The 13,860-nt window shown below is 44.7% G+C and overlaps 1 protein-coding gene across 1 annotated transcript; it reads right to left on the reverse strand.

Annotated features, from left to right (window-relative positions):
* Positions 1 to 17: 17 nt before the first annotated feature.
* On the reverse strand, positions 18 to 1,743 carry LOC122021516. Its single transcript, XM_042579641.1, has one exon. The coding sequence runs from the start codon at positions 1,438 to 1,440 to the stop codon at positions 586 to 588; it is 855 nt and encodes a 284-aa protein (XP_042435575.1). The 5' UTR covers positions 1,441 to 1,743; the 3' UTR covers positions 18 to 585.
* Positions 1,744 to 13,860: the final 12,117 nt, after the last annotated feature.

A 13,860-nucleotide genomic window follows, 5' to 3' on the forward strand; every position in this document is an offset into this window, starting at 1 on the left:
ATTTTTGGAGGATAGAATGAAAACTTGACTTCCATCCATCAGAAGATAACATAATCTAAGATCAGATTTGAGTTTTAATAATCACTGTTTTAGTATGATTGTTCATCTTGATTCCCTGTGTCTACTTACGCATTTAGATTTGGAGAGACAAGAAGAATCTTTACAGCATTTTAATGAAGTTAATATTTGCCTGTAGCTCAAATGAAAACCCAAGAATACTTTTTAAAAGATTTGTGAGGTACTTAGTCATCATGCTTTTATCATTGATTATTCTAAACACAGGTTAACCATTCAGTCTTAAATAAGGATTTAAATTATTTCATGGATTTTCTAAAATCTGTTTTTCTTCTTCTATGATTTAGTGAATAATAAGGAAACAAATTCAGAAACAATCCAAGGCAAAAGAGAGTCCAACAGATGAGTGAGTGGTCCTTGATGGATAAATCTTGTATTTCAAGTTCAAGAACTGTTGCTTTTATACACTTTTTACACTCAAATATAACAACAAAAATTGGATTGCATCAGCACATCCTTTAAAATGCAGATGCCAAGGTGGTGATCAGTTACCAAATGCTGGATGCCCTTCTAGATGCTAAGAATGTTGAGAATTGAAGCTCGATTTCGAATTAATCTCCGAAATAAGCTCTCCAAACCATCCTCAAGGTCTCCAAGACTGTTCTCTATTGTCATCAATTGACCTCGCACCATTGTGATCTTCTCAATGTCTGCATCTTTAAGGTTGTTTGGCAAGACATCCACGTTCCAGGACTGACACAAGTCCTCACAAGCCACTCTCTTGGCCCTTGAGGAAAGTGACCACTGGCTACCTTTTGTTCTTTGGGCAAACATTGAATGCATGATTGAGCAAAGGAGAGACCTGGTGATCACGCTTGCTTCGTTCAGAAGCCTCATGATCATTGATAGCTCCATAGGTTCAGTTTCAGGTTGACATTTGCCATGGGCCTGCTTCATGTCTCTATAGCTCTTCTTGATCATCTTCTGCATTGCCTTTCTCGAACGAATATGAGCCTTCAGTCTATCTTCCATGGAATTCTTGCCTCTTCTCCGAACTGATAGCTGGAGATCCTGAATGCTCTCTTTAGTTGAGTTGACTGCATCCTTAATTATGCCAAAGAAGTCCAACAATTTGATTGAGCCATCCAGATGTTGCTGCCATGTTTTCTTCTGTCCAAGGTGGAGCAGACCTTGTTGGATGCACGGGAGGTGAAGAAGATCCTCCATGTCATCATACACTTCACCAAGGTGTCTCAACCCATTGCAGATCATCTCCCTTGTCACCGAAGATGCCGATGGTTCTACACAAATTCTAAGTTTGTGTAGCTCTTCTTCAACTCTGACCGTAGTTGGATGAGCTTGGGAAGGTAAGCTGACTGAGCGAACATGAAAAGTCTTCTCTTCCGTTGAAGCCGAACAGGCCATTGCTGCTTTCTTTTCAGCCAATCTCTTGAAGGATTGGAGCTAGAAGAGGAAGATGATGGATCTGTTTCTCAGCCTTCTGCTCTACTTTCTTCTATATATATATACACACACTAAATGCTCATCTGCACAAGGAGACAACTAGAATCTTGGTAAGCTGAGCCTTGCATATCGGTATAAGATATGCATGCCAACACACTTTTGTTCTTTATTATACATGATTGCTACTTTTGTCTCGGCCATTAAGCATAATTATGTAGGGTGCTTGTCTCAAGTTATCTGCTAAATTATGAGCATGATGGTAGATCCACGACCATCTTTTAGCTATTCTAATTAATCTTTCTAGTTGCTACTACTACTTCAGACAGAATCATGCATCCTGAAGCTCAAGATGTTCTATATGTTGCAAATTGCCTTTCAAATTTATAATATAATTAAATGATCCATTGTATTTGGAACTCTAGACATGCTCTTAGCTAGTTTTGTTGTTGTTTCATGCCCACGGATTTGCGATTCACCAGTGGACTTTTCAAATGCTAGTTGTCTGTGACTTGTACGCCAAAAATATTTATCTGGTGGACACGATACGATGTGTTATAGTAGAAGTTGGCTCCTGATCTTAATGATATCTATATTTAGGTTGATGATGCTCCTTACAATTATACTCAATTTTAGAGCCTTAAAAATTAATGATGCTCCTTACAATTATACTCAATTTTAGAGCCTTAAAAATTTAGTTAGCAAGCGTGCTAGTTAATCATTAGGGCAGTCACAAATGCATGATTATCATATTCAACACTGGATTTGACACCATGTGTATAACCATTTTGTTGTCACAGTAGAACTTCATTGATTAGCTAAACTCACATTTGGTAACAGTAAATTTTGTTGGTCAGAATCTGGCCAGCTAGAAATCTCTATCTTCCTAATTATAATACATGCATGTACATGCATGTAATTAATATATTCATATGATATTACTAAAATGCCCATGTATATGCATGCATGTATATATTCTGGTTGGTCAGATTCTAGTCATTTAGCATTGTCCTATTGTTAATTAGGACCATGACCTAATACTTTTCCTCTGCACTTAAAGCTAATTACAGCAATCCACTTCTTGCTGATGGAAAAATAGGTTGAGAAGTCTCAACACAAAATACTAAACTCTATTCAATTCTTAAAAAATCATAAACATAATAATCAGAATTATGAAAGCTTACTTGAATCCATATTTTGCAGTCAAATTTAGGGAATGATCTTCAATTTATAGATTTCTAAATTTTCAAAGAGTTTTGCCGATAGAATATTGTCCTGTCCGAGAGTCGAGGCGATGAATGCTGTGGGACGTGGTGCTCCTGTTGACCGTGCGTGGACTCCAAACTAGAGGGACCTGCAACCACAGCAGCGTCAGTGTCGAGCCAAGGAGGGGTTCCTCGACGATGACCCTCCGACGCTCAAGTCAATCACCGGCGATGTGGAAGCAAAAAAGCGAAGTAACAGAAGCAGAGTAATAGTGTGGCTATAGTAAAAACTAGCATACCTTCGTTGACGCTTAGGGCCCTTTATATAGGGCTCCAGAGGCGCACATGCACACTCCTCGAGGCGTGTACGCTTCTCAAAGCTTTCCCTGAAAAGACATGTCAGGAAAGTGTCTCTGACACTATACCTTAACGACCCGAGCATATCTCTGACGTGACAATGGAAGCTTCCGTCGTACGATCCACTGCCTGACCATGCCGCCGACCATGTCGTCTGTCGGTGGCATGGGCTCCCAGAACGATATCGGTAGATCCTCCTTTTGTTCGTTATTGGGCGGGGGGCGCCCGGCCAACCATCAGTTGTCCGACCGCTATCGTCCTCGGGCCGAGCGGGATAGTCACTCGGCCATCCTTCCACTGGCTGAGCTCCGCTTTGAATGTAATCTGCTCGGTCGTGGCTTCGCTTTTTTGGTTCCGAGACTCGATGTAAGTCTGAGCGGGCTCGCCGTTCGGCATACGCCTCGTCGATACTTCTTTCTTGAGCGTCAAAAGTTCGGTAAAAGGCCGAGCTATGATGATATCTGATCGGGCCTTCTCTATCCCGGTCGGGCGAGTGGGTCGTCCGACCGATCGGTGATACAGGGGCGTAGACCGCCCTGACTTTGACCTTTGACCTCCACCGTTGCAATGACACTCCACTGTGTGGGCCCCTCATCACCGCATCAGAATACAAAACATAATCATCTATCTACAAATTGGGACCATAACCCTTATTTATAGAAGTCTAAGTTTGCTTACTTCTAATTTGACCCTTCAACAAATTAGAAATTACACATGATATCCACATTATTATATTCATAACAATTAAGCTCTTATGCCAATCTTTAATTCTAAATTTGACCACATTGATTTATAACTTATTTAGATGATGACATTAGACATTTACAATTACAATTATGGTCCCAAAATTCTAATACTTGCTAATCTAGGAAATCAGATTAAACACTCTACCCTATCACCATAAAAAAATGCTCTAATGTGAATTCTCTATTTGTAAGAAAACTTGGCCGATATAGGAGTTTTTTGTCAGATTATTATTGAGGTATCATAGAATCATTTGCTTAAGATCATTATAGAATGGATAACCGACGGCTAATGACAATCATCTTAAGATGTATTCTTGAGTTAATAGCATTTTTGAAGTATCACAAAATTATCTTAAGACGTATTTTAAAAAAACTACAAAAGCTTAGATGCTACTGAGTGATCATCTTGGTGTCACATAAGGATGTCGCCAATATACAAGTTACTAACTAGAGTCAAGTTTCATATATATCAGGAGAATAAACATTGAAAAATGCCCATAAGGCTAGCGTTAATGGACTAGCAAAGGAGGGTTAGTTATTAATTTGGTATCATTTTGCTTCATTAATAGCAAAGGAGGCTTTACTTTCTATCTGTGAAAAGTTTGAGTAGGAGAGTGAAGTGTACATTTCTGATCCTTCTGCTCTACTTATATACTTTGAAAATTATATTCCACCAACAACTGATCTAAAAAATTGGAAATTAGGAGACACAGAGAATCCTAAATCAGCAAGTCACCCATGTGATGAAAATTTAAGTCCTACTATGCAATGTAGGAGATCTGTAAACAATTATTCCCCATTTGTTTAAAACCCACAACACATGATTGCTATCATTCCAGTGACAATTATGATGTTTAGGTTGCTTCTTGTCTCCTGTATATTTCTTCAAGATGCCTTGCCATTGTGTCCTGCTTGTCTCCTACCGCTCTTCCAAACTAATCCAACACCATAACTTGCTTTTCGATCTCACGTTTAGGTTTCTAGTTCATTGAACTTGAGCACTGAACTTATTATTTGTCAGAAAACCAATTTATATGCGCTAAGCTTCTTGCTCATTTCAGTGGTTGCCCAAAAGTTGTCTGCTCGAGTTAAAAAAATAGCTGATGCTGGTCGAGCAACGAGTATGCTGTGTACCTCTGTTATGAAGAAATACATTTTGCCGTACTTGGATGGTACATGCTACTGTCAAAGATTGCAAAATGCAAAATACAAGGCTTCAAGGTAAAGGACCTCTTCATCTTAAAGCATACTTTTCAAAGTTTCGCTTTAGCAATGTCTGAATATAAAGGTAAAATGAATGACCTCTAGTATTACTCTCAAGGCTTTTAGACATTAGACTACTTAGATTTAGCTTTCCAATACCCAGTCATAAAGATTATAACCTCTGATTAATTTAAACATAGTTGTTCTATCAGGTCGAGGACTTTTATCAGAGTGTACATGATGAAAACCCACACTTAAATACCATAACAGACTTACTCATCAGATTAGGGAGTTCACTAGCATCTCAACAAAAACAAACTCATCACATATTGGAACAAGTAGCCAATAATTTCACATAACAAACGCACACTTTAAGTGACTTAAAAAAAAATATAGACTTCTTGAAAGAATCACAAGATTATTTAAATAGAAGGTTTAATCAACTTAATCTACTGAGTATTCCTATTAAGAAAGAAATATTAAATCTCTCAAAACTTACTAAAGAAAATAAACCTAGAAATTTCGAACTTCAATCCAAAGTTATACTACTTCAAATCAAAGAATATATTACAACAAATAAAATACAAGTAGGAGAAGAATTTAAACTTGTACATATTATATGCAGAAATCAAGTATAAATGAACAAATTAAACTTTGAAAATACTTATTACGAAGAAGCGTTAGAAAATTCAAATTAATTTGCTAAGACCAAAGAGAACAGATATTGTAGTCTTGAATTAACTGGAAAAGGTAATCAAGTCCTAATCGCAGAATAACACAAGAATAGTATTATTGACATCTCTACATCACAAACTTACTTTAAAAGAAAATAAACTATTACAAGTGGAAACACAAATTCAGATGACAACTCAGGCTACTAAGTGGAAAGAAAATCTAGATAACTTAACCAAGAACTTAAGCAAGTTATCTATGGGAAAGATTATTCTTAGAAGACAACCTAAAATTTACTCCTTTTTAATTTCTACGCCACAATCAAAATGAGTCTAACATGAACATAAATAAAAACTTTCACAAGTCCTTCCCAGACAATAGGAGGAGGAAAAACTGGAAGAACTGAAACAAACACAACTTCTTGGTTAGATTGTAGCAATAACGTGATTATGTTTACCTAGGCATCCCTCACAACCCCTCCCCTAGTTATGTGAAGGGAGGTAAATTACGGGGTCAGCTTATAATTGACCGCCAAATGATTAGAGGGTCGGAGGATGTTTTTCCCTGAGGATATGCACCTGTCGAGAATTGACCCCTTGCCCAAACTTCTTGGTTATATAATTTTAGAACTAGAAGACATAATAGTACTTTTACTTATTGATTAGAAGACTTAGTGGGCATAGAAAGACATGTAACAATATTTTCGAATGAACAATTAAACTCACTTAATCCAAGAATATTATATAATCAAGGAATCCTTTCTTTCAACACTTCAATCTTTTTCCATCATAGAACTCAACCACTTCACCATCTTGATGGAGGAGAAGAAAAATTAAATCTTATGATTGAAGAATCAACAAGAACACTCTTACAAAGAAGACATAATTACATTCATCTAAGACTCATCACATTCAGTCTTAGATGATTAAATAGGAAAAGCATAGAAGCCAAAGTCTTACAAGTAGGAGAAGAATTTAAACTTGACTCGGGCAAGCTAGGGTTGGTTAATTTGAGTCCCAACAGGTCACGGTTGACCGGATATTGGGCTTGGGAGCCCTACACTTGACTCGGACAAGCTAGGGTTGGTTAATTTGATCAAGTGATGAAATTGGACCAAGCCCAATCTATCAACTGATCGATTGGGCACAGTGCTGCAATAAACAACAGTCCAATCAATCATCTAATCGATTGGGAGCTTAAATCGCGAGCACAGAATACAACCCAATCGATCGGTCGATCGATTGGGCACCGCTAATCGATCGGTCGATCGATTGGGGGCTGGTTTTCTCGTGCAATCGTGAGAAAGCCTAAATCGATCGGTCGATTGATTCAGGCAGTTTCCAGCAGAGCACAGAGGCGCTCTGAATCGATCAATCAATCGATTCAAGCCTCCCCAATCGATTGGGATGTGACCGTTGCGAAGGAAGCGTCTAGTTTAAAGTCGTCTTCCTCACAGCGACTTGGTATCTCTCGAAGCTCTCCTCTCTTACGATTCTCACAGGTTCTCACCGGTCCTTGAAGCTTCTTGGAGCAAAGTGTTGCTGCACTTCCAAGATCAAGAGGCGTTCCACACAAGAAGAAGAAGCTAGCTAGGGTTTCATTTGTGTAAAATCTTGTAAGATTTTCTTTGTATTTGCTTCTTCGTTTCTTCATTGTATTGAGAGATTGTACAAGGCTTCTCCTCCTTCGGTAGTTACCAAGAAGGAGTTATTTCATAGTGGATGAGTGAGTGAGGGTTGGATCCTTGGATTTGTCACCTCTTCTTGAGGTGGATACCAAGTAAATCCTTCGTGTTAGCGTTGTAAGTGTTGCTTCGAGTTCATTCCGCTGCATATTATCATCACGAAGTAAGGAACTGAAGCACGACGAGCTATTCACCCCTCCCCCCTCTAGCTACAAATTGACCTTAACAAAGGGGAGAGAGAAGGAGCTTCCCAGCCAGACATCATCGTCGTAGCAGAGGAATCTCCACCGTCGAGAGCAAAAGATGGTTGGGGTAGGGGGAATTGGGTGACTTGAGTGTTTTTAGGGTTTTTTGGCGATGAAACTATTTTTGTCACCAAATTGCGACCTAAGGGCAGGGGGAATTAGGTGACTTGATTGTTTTTAGGGTTTTTTTGTGACAAAACTATTTTCATTGCCAATTTAGTCACAATTTGGCGATGAAAACGTGTTTCATTGCCAAATTGCTGATGAAACAGTGTTTTACTCTTCAAAAATTGTAAAATTGTATTTCACCTCGATTACATATAATATAATATTGGCAAATTGGCGACGAATCAATGAATTTGTCACAGAATGGTGACGAATTCATGGATTCGTCATAGATTGGTATAAAAAAATAAAAAATAAAAATATATTATCAAACATTTGTAGAACAACCTACTCATTCTCAACAAATCTAAATTGATTTACTTATCCAAGTCATCCACCTCACCTTGCTTAATCAACCCTTAGTTTCAATCAACATGATTAAATCATTGAACCAATTTGACCTTATTGGTTTGTCTAGCTAATGTACATGCATGATTCCTTTAACCAAATTAGCTCTCATCGTACTTAATTAATTTCTTTGCTCTCTCAAAACTTCTACTCTCACTAGTATGATCAACATGACCAACATCATTGGCTAAGAAAAATATAGCATAAAAGAAAATACAAGCATAAAACATTTTGATCCGGCGGATAGAACAGGTGGCCCTCGTTTGGAGGGGTCGACGCCATGTGGAAGTCAAAAGGCCAGGTGGACAGGTCGGCTGACCGGAGAGGGAGGGGCTGACCTCCCGGTCGGATAGGAGTCGGGATCCGACGCTCAATGGAACAGTAAAGAATGGCTGAGCGGAAGTTAGGCTTGGTCGAAGATATAAGGTAGCATAGTGCTAACAGTCCTTACGTAGCACCCGCCCGGAAGTCTCCCCAGCATATCAATGCAAACGACAGGCGGGACGTGATGGGCGTGCCGCCCGGCCGGCGCAGGGGATGAGGGCCGTCCGAACAACGCTCTTCGTCCAGCCGGCCGGATGGACGTCCCGACCGGTGGTGGGTAAAGAAGGACAGGAACATCTTCTGACAAGCCGTCAAGTCCTATGGCTAGGCCATACTCCAAGTCTGACAACGAGGTGTTCTGTTGTCCCATCGAAGACGTGATTGGACTGTAGCAGTATGGTGTCAGGTAAGCTTTCTGATAGACACATACCGAGGTATGGGCTGCGAATACGTACGCGCCTCGGTGGACGTGTAGGAGCTCTTTCACCGCTCTATATAAAGAGCCGCATACTTCATCGGAGGTAAAGGAGGAGACATCTTTGAAGCCACCTTTTTCACTACTTGCTTGCCTGACTTGAGCGTCGGAGGGTCGCCGCCGGGAACCCCTTCCCGGCCCGACTTCTGTGCAGGTTCGCCGGAGCTTCGTACGACTAGCCGGAGATCTATATCAGCAAATCGGAGAGCACCACGTGCCCAGCGTCCGTTGAGTCAGCGTTCGGACAAGATCAAATTGGCGCCGTCTGTGGGAACGCTCTTGTATCCGAGCGGAAACAATGGACGAGGCTGGACGACAACACACGGTGACGCTTTCCACGGAGGAACTTGACGCTCTGATCGAGTTGAGGGCCGCCAAGCTCGTGGAACAAAAACAGAAAGCAACAGCCGAGCGGCCAGAGCAGCAAGCGACATCAGCGTCTGGCGGTCGAGCGGAAGCACCACCTACCACCGTTGCATTTCATCGGGCTCTATTCCGCACCCCCGAAGCCGCACCCACTCATAGAGATCGGGGATCTTCTGATGAGAGGCCGAGACGAGATGATAGAAAAGGGAAAGCCCCCCGAGCGGACTCATTGCCCGAGCGGATTAATCGCCAATTTTCAGAGGTCATTCTACGAGACCCTCTGCCCAAGCACTACGTGCCTCCGACGATCGGCGAATACAATGGAACCACCGATCCGGACGATCATTTGGGCAAGTTTGATAACACGGCAACCCTGCATCAATACACAGATGGGGTGAAGTGTCGTGTTTTCCTCACCACCCTAACTGGATCGGCTCAACGATGGTTTCGAAGGCTGCCGGACGGATCCATCACCAGCTTCAAGGACTTCCGGACGGCCTTCCTCCATCATTTTGCAAGCAGTCGACGCTATCAAAAAACCAGCGTTAGTCTGTTCGCCATTAAACAAGAAGCCCGTGAATCGCTCCGAGCTTACATCCAGCGGTTCAACAAAGTGGCCATGGATATTCCAACGGCCACCTCGGAGACCATGATAAATGCCTTTACACAGGGCCTCGTGGATGGGGATTTCTTCCGATCGCTCATTCGGAAGCCGCCCCGAGACTATGATCACATGCTACACCGGGCCAACGAATACATCAACGTGGAGGAAGCGCAAGCGGCCAGGAAAAAAGAAACTCCAACCGATCGAGCCCCTCCTGCCGAGCGGAAACAGCACGCCGCTCATCAGCCGCCCAGAGGACCGAAGGCCGAAGCAATCCGCTCCCCCCATGCCAGGTCTCACGTGCAAGAGGTATAATATCCGAGCCAAGCGCTCGACGAACGAAGGCCCCGAGCCATTCGGCCGGAGGTATAATATCCGAGCCAAGTGCTCGATGCCGAAGGCCCCGAGCCATTCGGCCGGAGGTATAATATTCGAGCCAAGCGCTCGACAAGGAAGACCCCGCACCGTTCGGCCAGGAGTACAGTATCTGAGCCCAGCGCTTGACAAAGAAGACCCCGAGCCGTTCGGCCGGGAGTATGTTATCCGAGCCAAGCGCTCGACGAAGAAGACCCCGAGCCGTTCGGCTGGGAGTACGATATCCGAGCAGGGGGAAGGTGCGCTAAATGTAAATTTATACACATTTCGATCGCCTATGTCCTTGTAACGCAGGAAGCAAAATTATAAAGATGGCAAATATCTTCGCCGACCGGCTGTGTTAAAAGTAGCCTTAAAGGTCGTCGAGCTCCGACGTTAAATATCGAGAGACGAGCCGGCGTCTATAAACGTCCGAGCGGAAGACCGTCGAGCTCCGAAGTTAAAAATCGAGAGACGAGCCGGCGTCTATAAACGTCCGAGCGGAAGACCGTCGAGCTCCGACGTTAAATATCGAGAGACGAGCCGGCGTCTATAAACGTCCAAGCGGAAGACCGTCGAGCTCCGACGTTAAAAATCGAGAGACGAGCCGGCGTCTATAAACGTCCGAGCGGAAGACCGTCGAGCTCCGACGTTAAAAATCGAGAGACGAGCCGGCGTCTATAAATCATCCGAGCGGAAGACCGTCGAGCTCCGACGTTAAAAATCGAGAGACGAGCCGGCGTCTATAAACGTCCGAGCGGAAGACCGTCGAGCTCCGACGTTAAATATCGAGAGACGAGCCGGCGTCTATAAACCCTCCGAGCGGAAGACCGTCGAGCTCCGACGTTAAATATCGAGAGACGACTCGGCGTTTATAAACCCGCTGATCGGACAGTAGGCAAGTTCCGAAGGTAAAATTCGACGGGCGACCGAAGCCTATAGGGCCGCCGGATGGATGGTTTTCTGCGTAGCCCTCGGTCGGATCCGACGTAAAAGCGTAAGGCCGAGCGACCCCTTTATAAAATGTACTTGGGGCACAAAAAGCTCAAGACCAAGGCGAAAAACAAAAATCGGACGCGGGAAGAATGGGCAAATAACAAGACACAGTTCATTCACGCCGACCGGCAGATAGACAAAATTTCTAAAGTTTGCCCCGACCGGCACGGATACAGAAAAATTACAAAATAGCCTCACAGATAGATTCTTAGTCATCAAAATTAAAAAGATGGTCAGGGATGGAGCCCATCATGGTCGCCAGGTCTTCGGCAGGGACGGACAGATCGGCAGGAGCATGGCCTTTGTTCTTCATGTAGTCCACCGCCACTTTGATTGTCTCCTCAAAGTCAAGGAGAGCTTGTCGGTAAATTTCTCGCCAAACTCGTCCGAGCAGACGAAGGCTTTGCGTACCTCCGCCAATCGACCGGGCTCTCCATCGTGGTAATCCTTGAGAGCGGTCTGGGAAGCATCCAGGGCAACCTGAAGATCTTGCAAGGCTCCTTCTGCTCTGGTCCGATCGGTGGAGAGACCCTCCCGCTCGGCAGTTAGTGAGGCGTCTAGCTCCTTCACCCGTTGTTCCAACCCCCGGTTCTCCACCTTCATCAAGTCCATATCATCAATGGCCTTGAGCTTCCGAGCGGTCGCGGTCTTTACTTCTTTATCCCACTGCTTGACTAAGGCTTCGAGGCGGGCAACCTCGCTTGTCAAGCCGGAAGTCTTACCCCGCTCAGCTTCCAGCAACCTTTTGGCCTTCTCCAGAGCGGCCGTCGATTGTCTGTTGTCCCCCGCAGCCTTGAGCTTCTTCAGTTCGTCCTCCAGTTCAGCTAGGCGATTGCTGATGGCAATCTGCTCCACCCAGTTCTGTGAACGAATATGAGCAGGTTAGAAGCTCGATCCGAAATAACTAACAAAGCAAGACAACATACCCCGGTCGCCTGTTGTAGATTGCTGTCGCCGAGCTAACCAGGAGTCATCATGGTAATCCGAAGACGAGCATCCTCCCAAGCTTTGGCGAGGGGACCTGTGAGTGTGATTTGCTGCTCGGGGATGATAGGCCGATCAGCGGCTGCCATGTATTCTTCAGACGGGAGGCGCAAGATGGTCTTTATCAATTTCGGACCGCTCGGATCACCTTTAGAAGCAGTAGCCTTGCCGGACGGCTCACCGGCGGAGGAGGAAGGGCGGTCGCCCAATCGCTTAATACGTCGCAGCGTTCTTGGAGGACTGGAGGGCGACACCTCAGAGGTTGCCCTTGGAGAGCCGAGCGGCGTCGGGGTACTCTCAATAGAAACCGTCCCGGACAACACTGGAGCTTCGTCGCCCCGCTCGGATTGCGGTTCATCGGATGGAATCGGTTGAGAGGTTGCCTCCGGCTGTTTGCGCTTCCGAGTTGCCAGAGGAACGTCGTCGGCCGAACGACCCTCTACCTCGACTGGAGCGGAGGGTTCTATGTCGCCCGCAGCCTCGTCGTGAGAGGTAGGAGCGGCTAAGGCTTCGGGGATATCCTGAGTCCCCTCACCTTCTTCGCCGGCCGGATCCGCTGGAGCAAGGCCCCGCTCGGCGACCTCCTTGTTCTTGGCTGCCTCGATCTCGACGGCTCGCAGTTTCAGCGCGCCACATAACTTCAGCTGCAGAAGCAAAAAATAAATCAGTTAGAACAAAATAAACGAGAAGATAAGGGAACTTACTCATGCTGCAGGGCAGATCGGCTGGGGTAGAAGACAAGCCGAATATGTACATTACTCCCGGAAGGAGCAGCTTGTCGATGTGATATCGTTGGCCGACCAGCCGATCGGCTGCATGAAGATAGGCTGCATCGCCTCTAAATTTGCCGAGCTCCGGTTGCGCTGGCATCGCCGTCTGCCACTTGATACGGAAGGTCGGTGGCTCGGGAAAACGTACGTAGAAAAAATGCTCCTTCCAATGTTTGTTGGAGCTCGACATGTTATCAAAGAGGACGAAACCTATCCTAGACTGGAAAATGAAAGTACCCCACTCGGCTTGCTTGGGGTAATAAAAGTAATGAAAAATCTTAGGGTCGAGGGGGATGCCGTTCAGTTTAAAGAGAATTATCACCCCGCTCAGTAGCCTAATGGAGTTAGGAACTATCTGGCCGAGCGGGATGCGGAAGTAATTGCAGACTTGCAAGATAAACTTATGGGGTGGGAAGCGTAGCCCGGCCAAAAATTGGTCTTGGAAGAAAAGAACAGTGTCGGGCGGCGGTTCATGAGGTCGATCGGCCGGTGTGGCTAATACTATGTGATGGTCAGGAGGAATATCGTAGGTCCGAGCAAGACGCAACGCGTCCTCCTCGTCGAAACGGCTCTCCATGGTCGTATACCATAGACCAGGAGCGCCGCCGGTCGACTGTGAGGTACTAGTCATGGTCTAGGACCGGGAATGAACGCGGAATGGAAGGGGAAGAAGAAATAAAGCCAGGAAAGAAGGCAGAATGGCAAAGGTGACTAGCAGGAAGAAAAGGAGCGAAGAATCGAGGAGAAGAAAGGCTTACTAGTAAAAAGATAGTCGCAAGGGGCTTTGAGGTCATCGGAGGTGCAAGGTCGTCGGAGAAGAAGAGAGCAATGAGGTGTCTGGATCGATGAAGCCAAAGTGCGGCGACGAGCAGAGGTCGGGGGCTTT

Source organism: Zingiber officinale, chromosome 9A (genome assembly GCF_018446385.1).
Source record: "Zingiber officinale cultivar Zhangliang chromosome 9A, Zo_v1.1, whole genome shotgun sequence".
Lineage (NCBI taxonomy): Eukaryota > Viridiplantae > Streptophyta > Magnoliopsida > Zingiberales > Zingiberaceae > Zingiber > Zingiber officinale.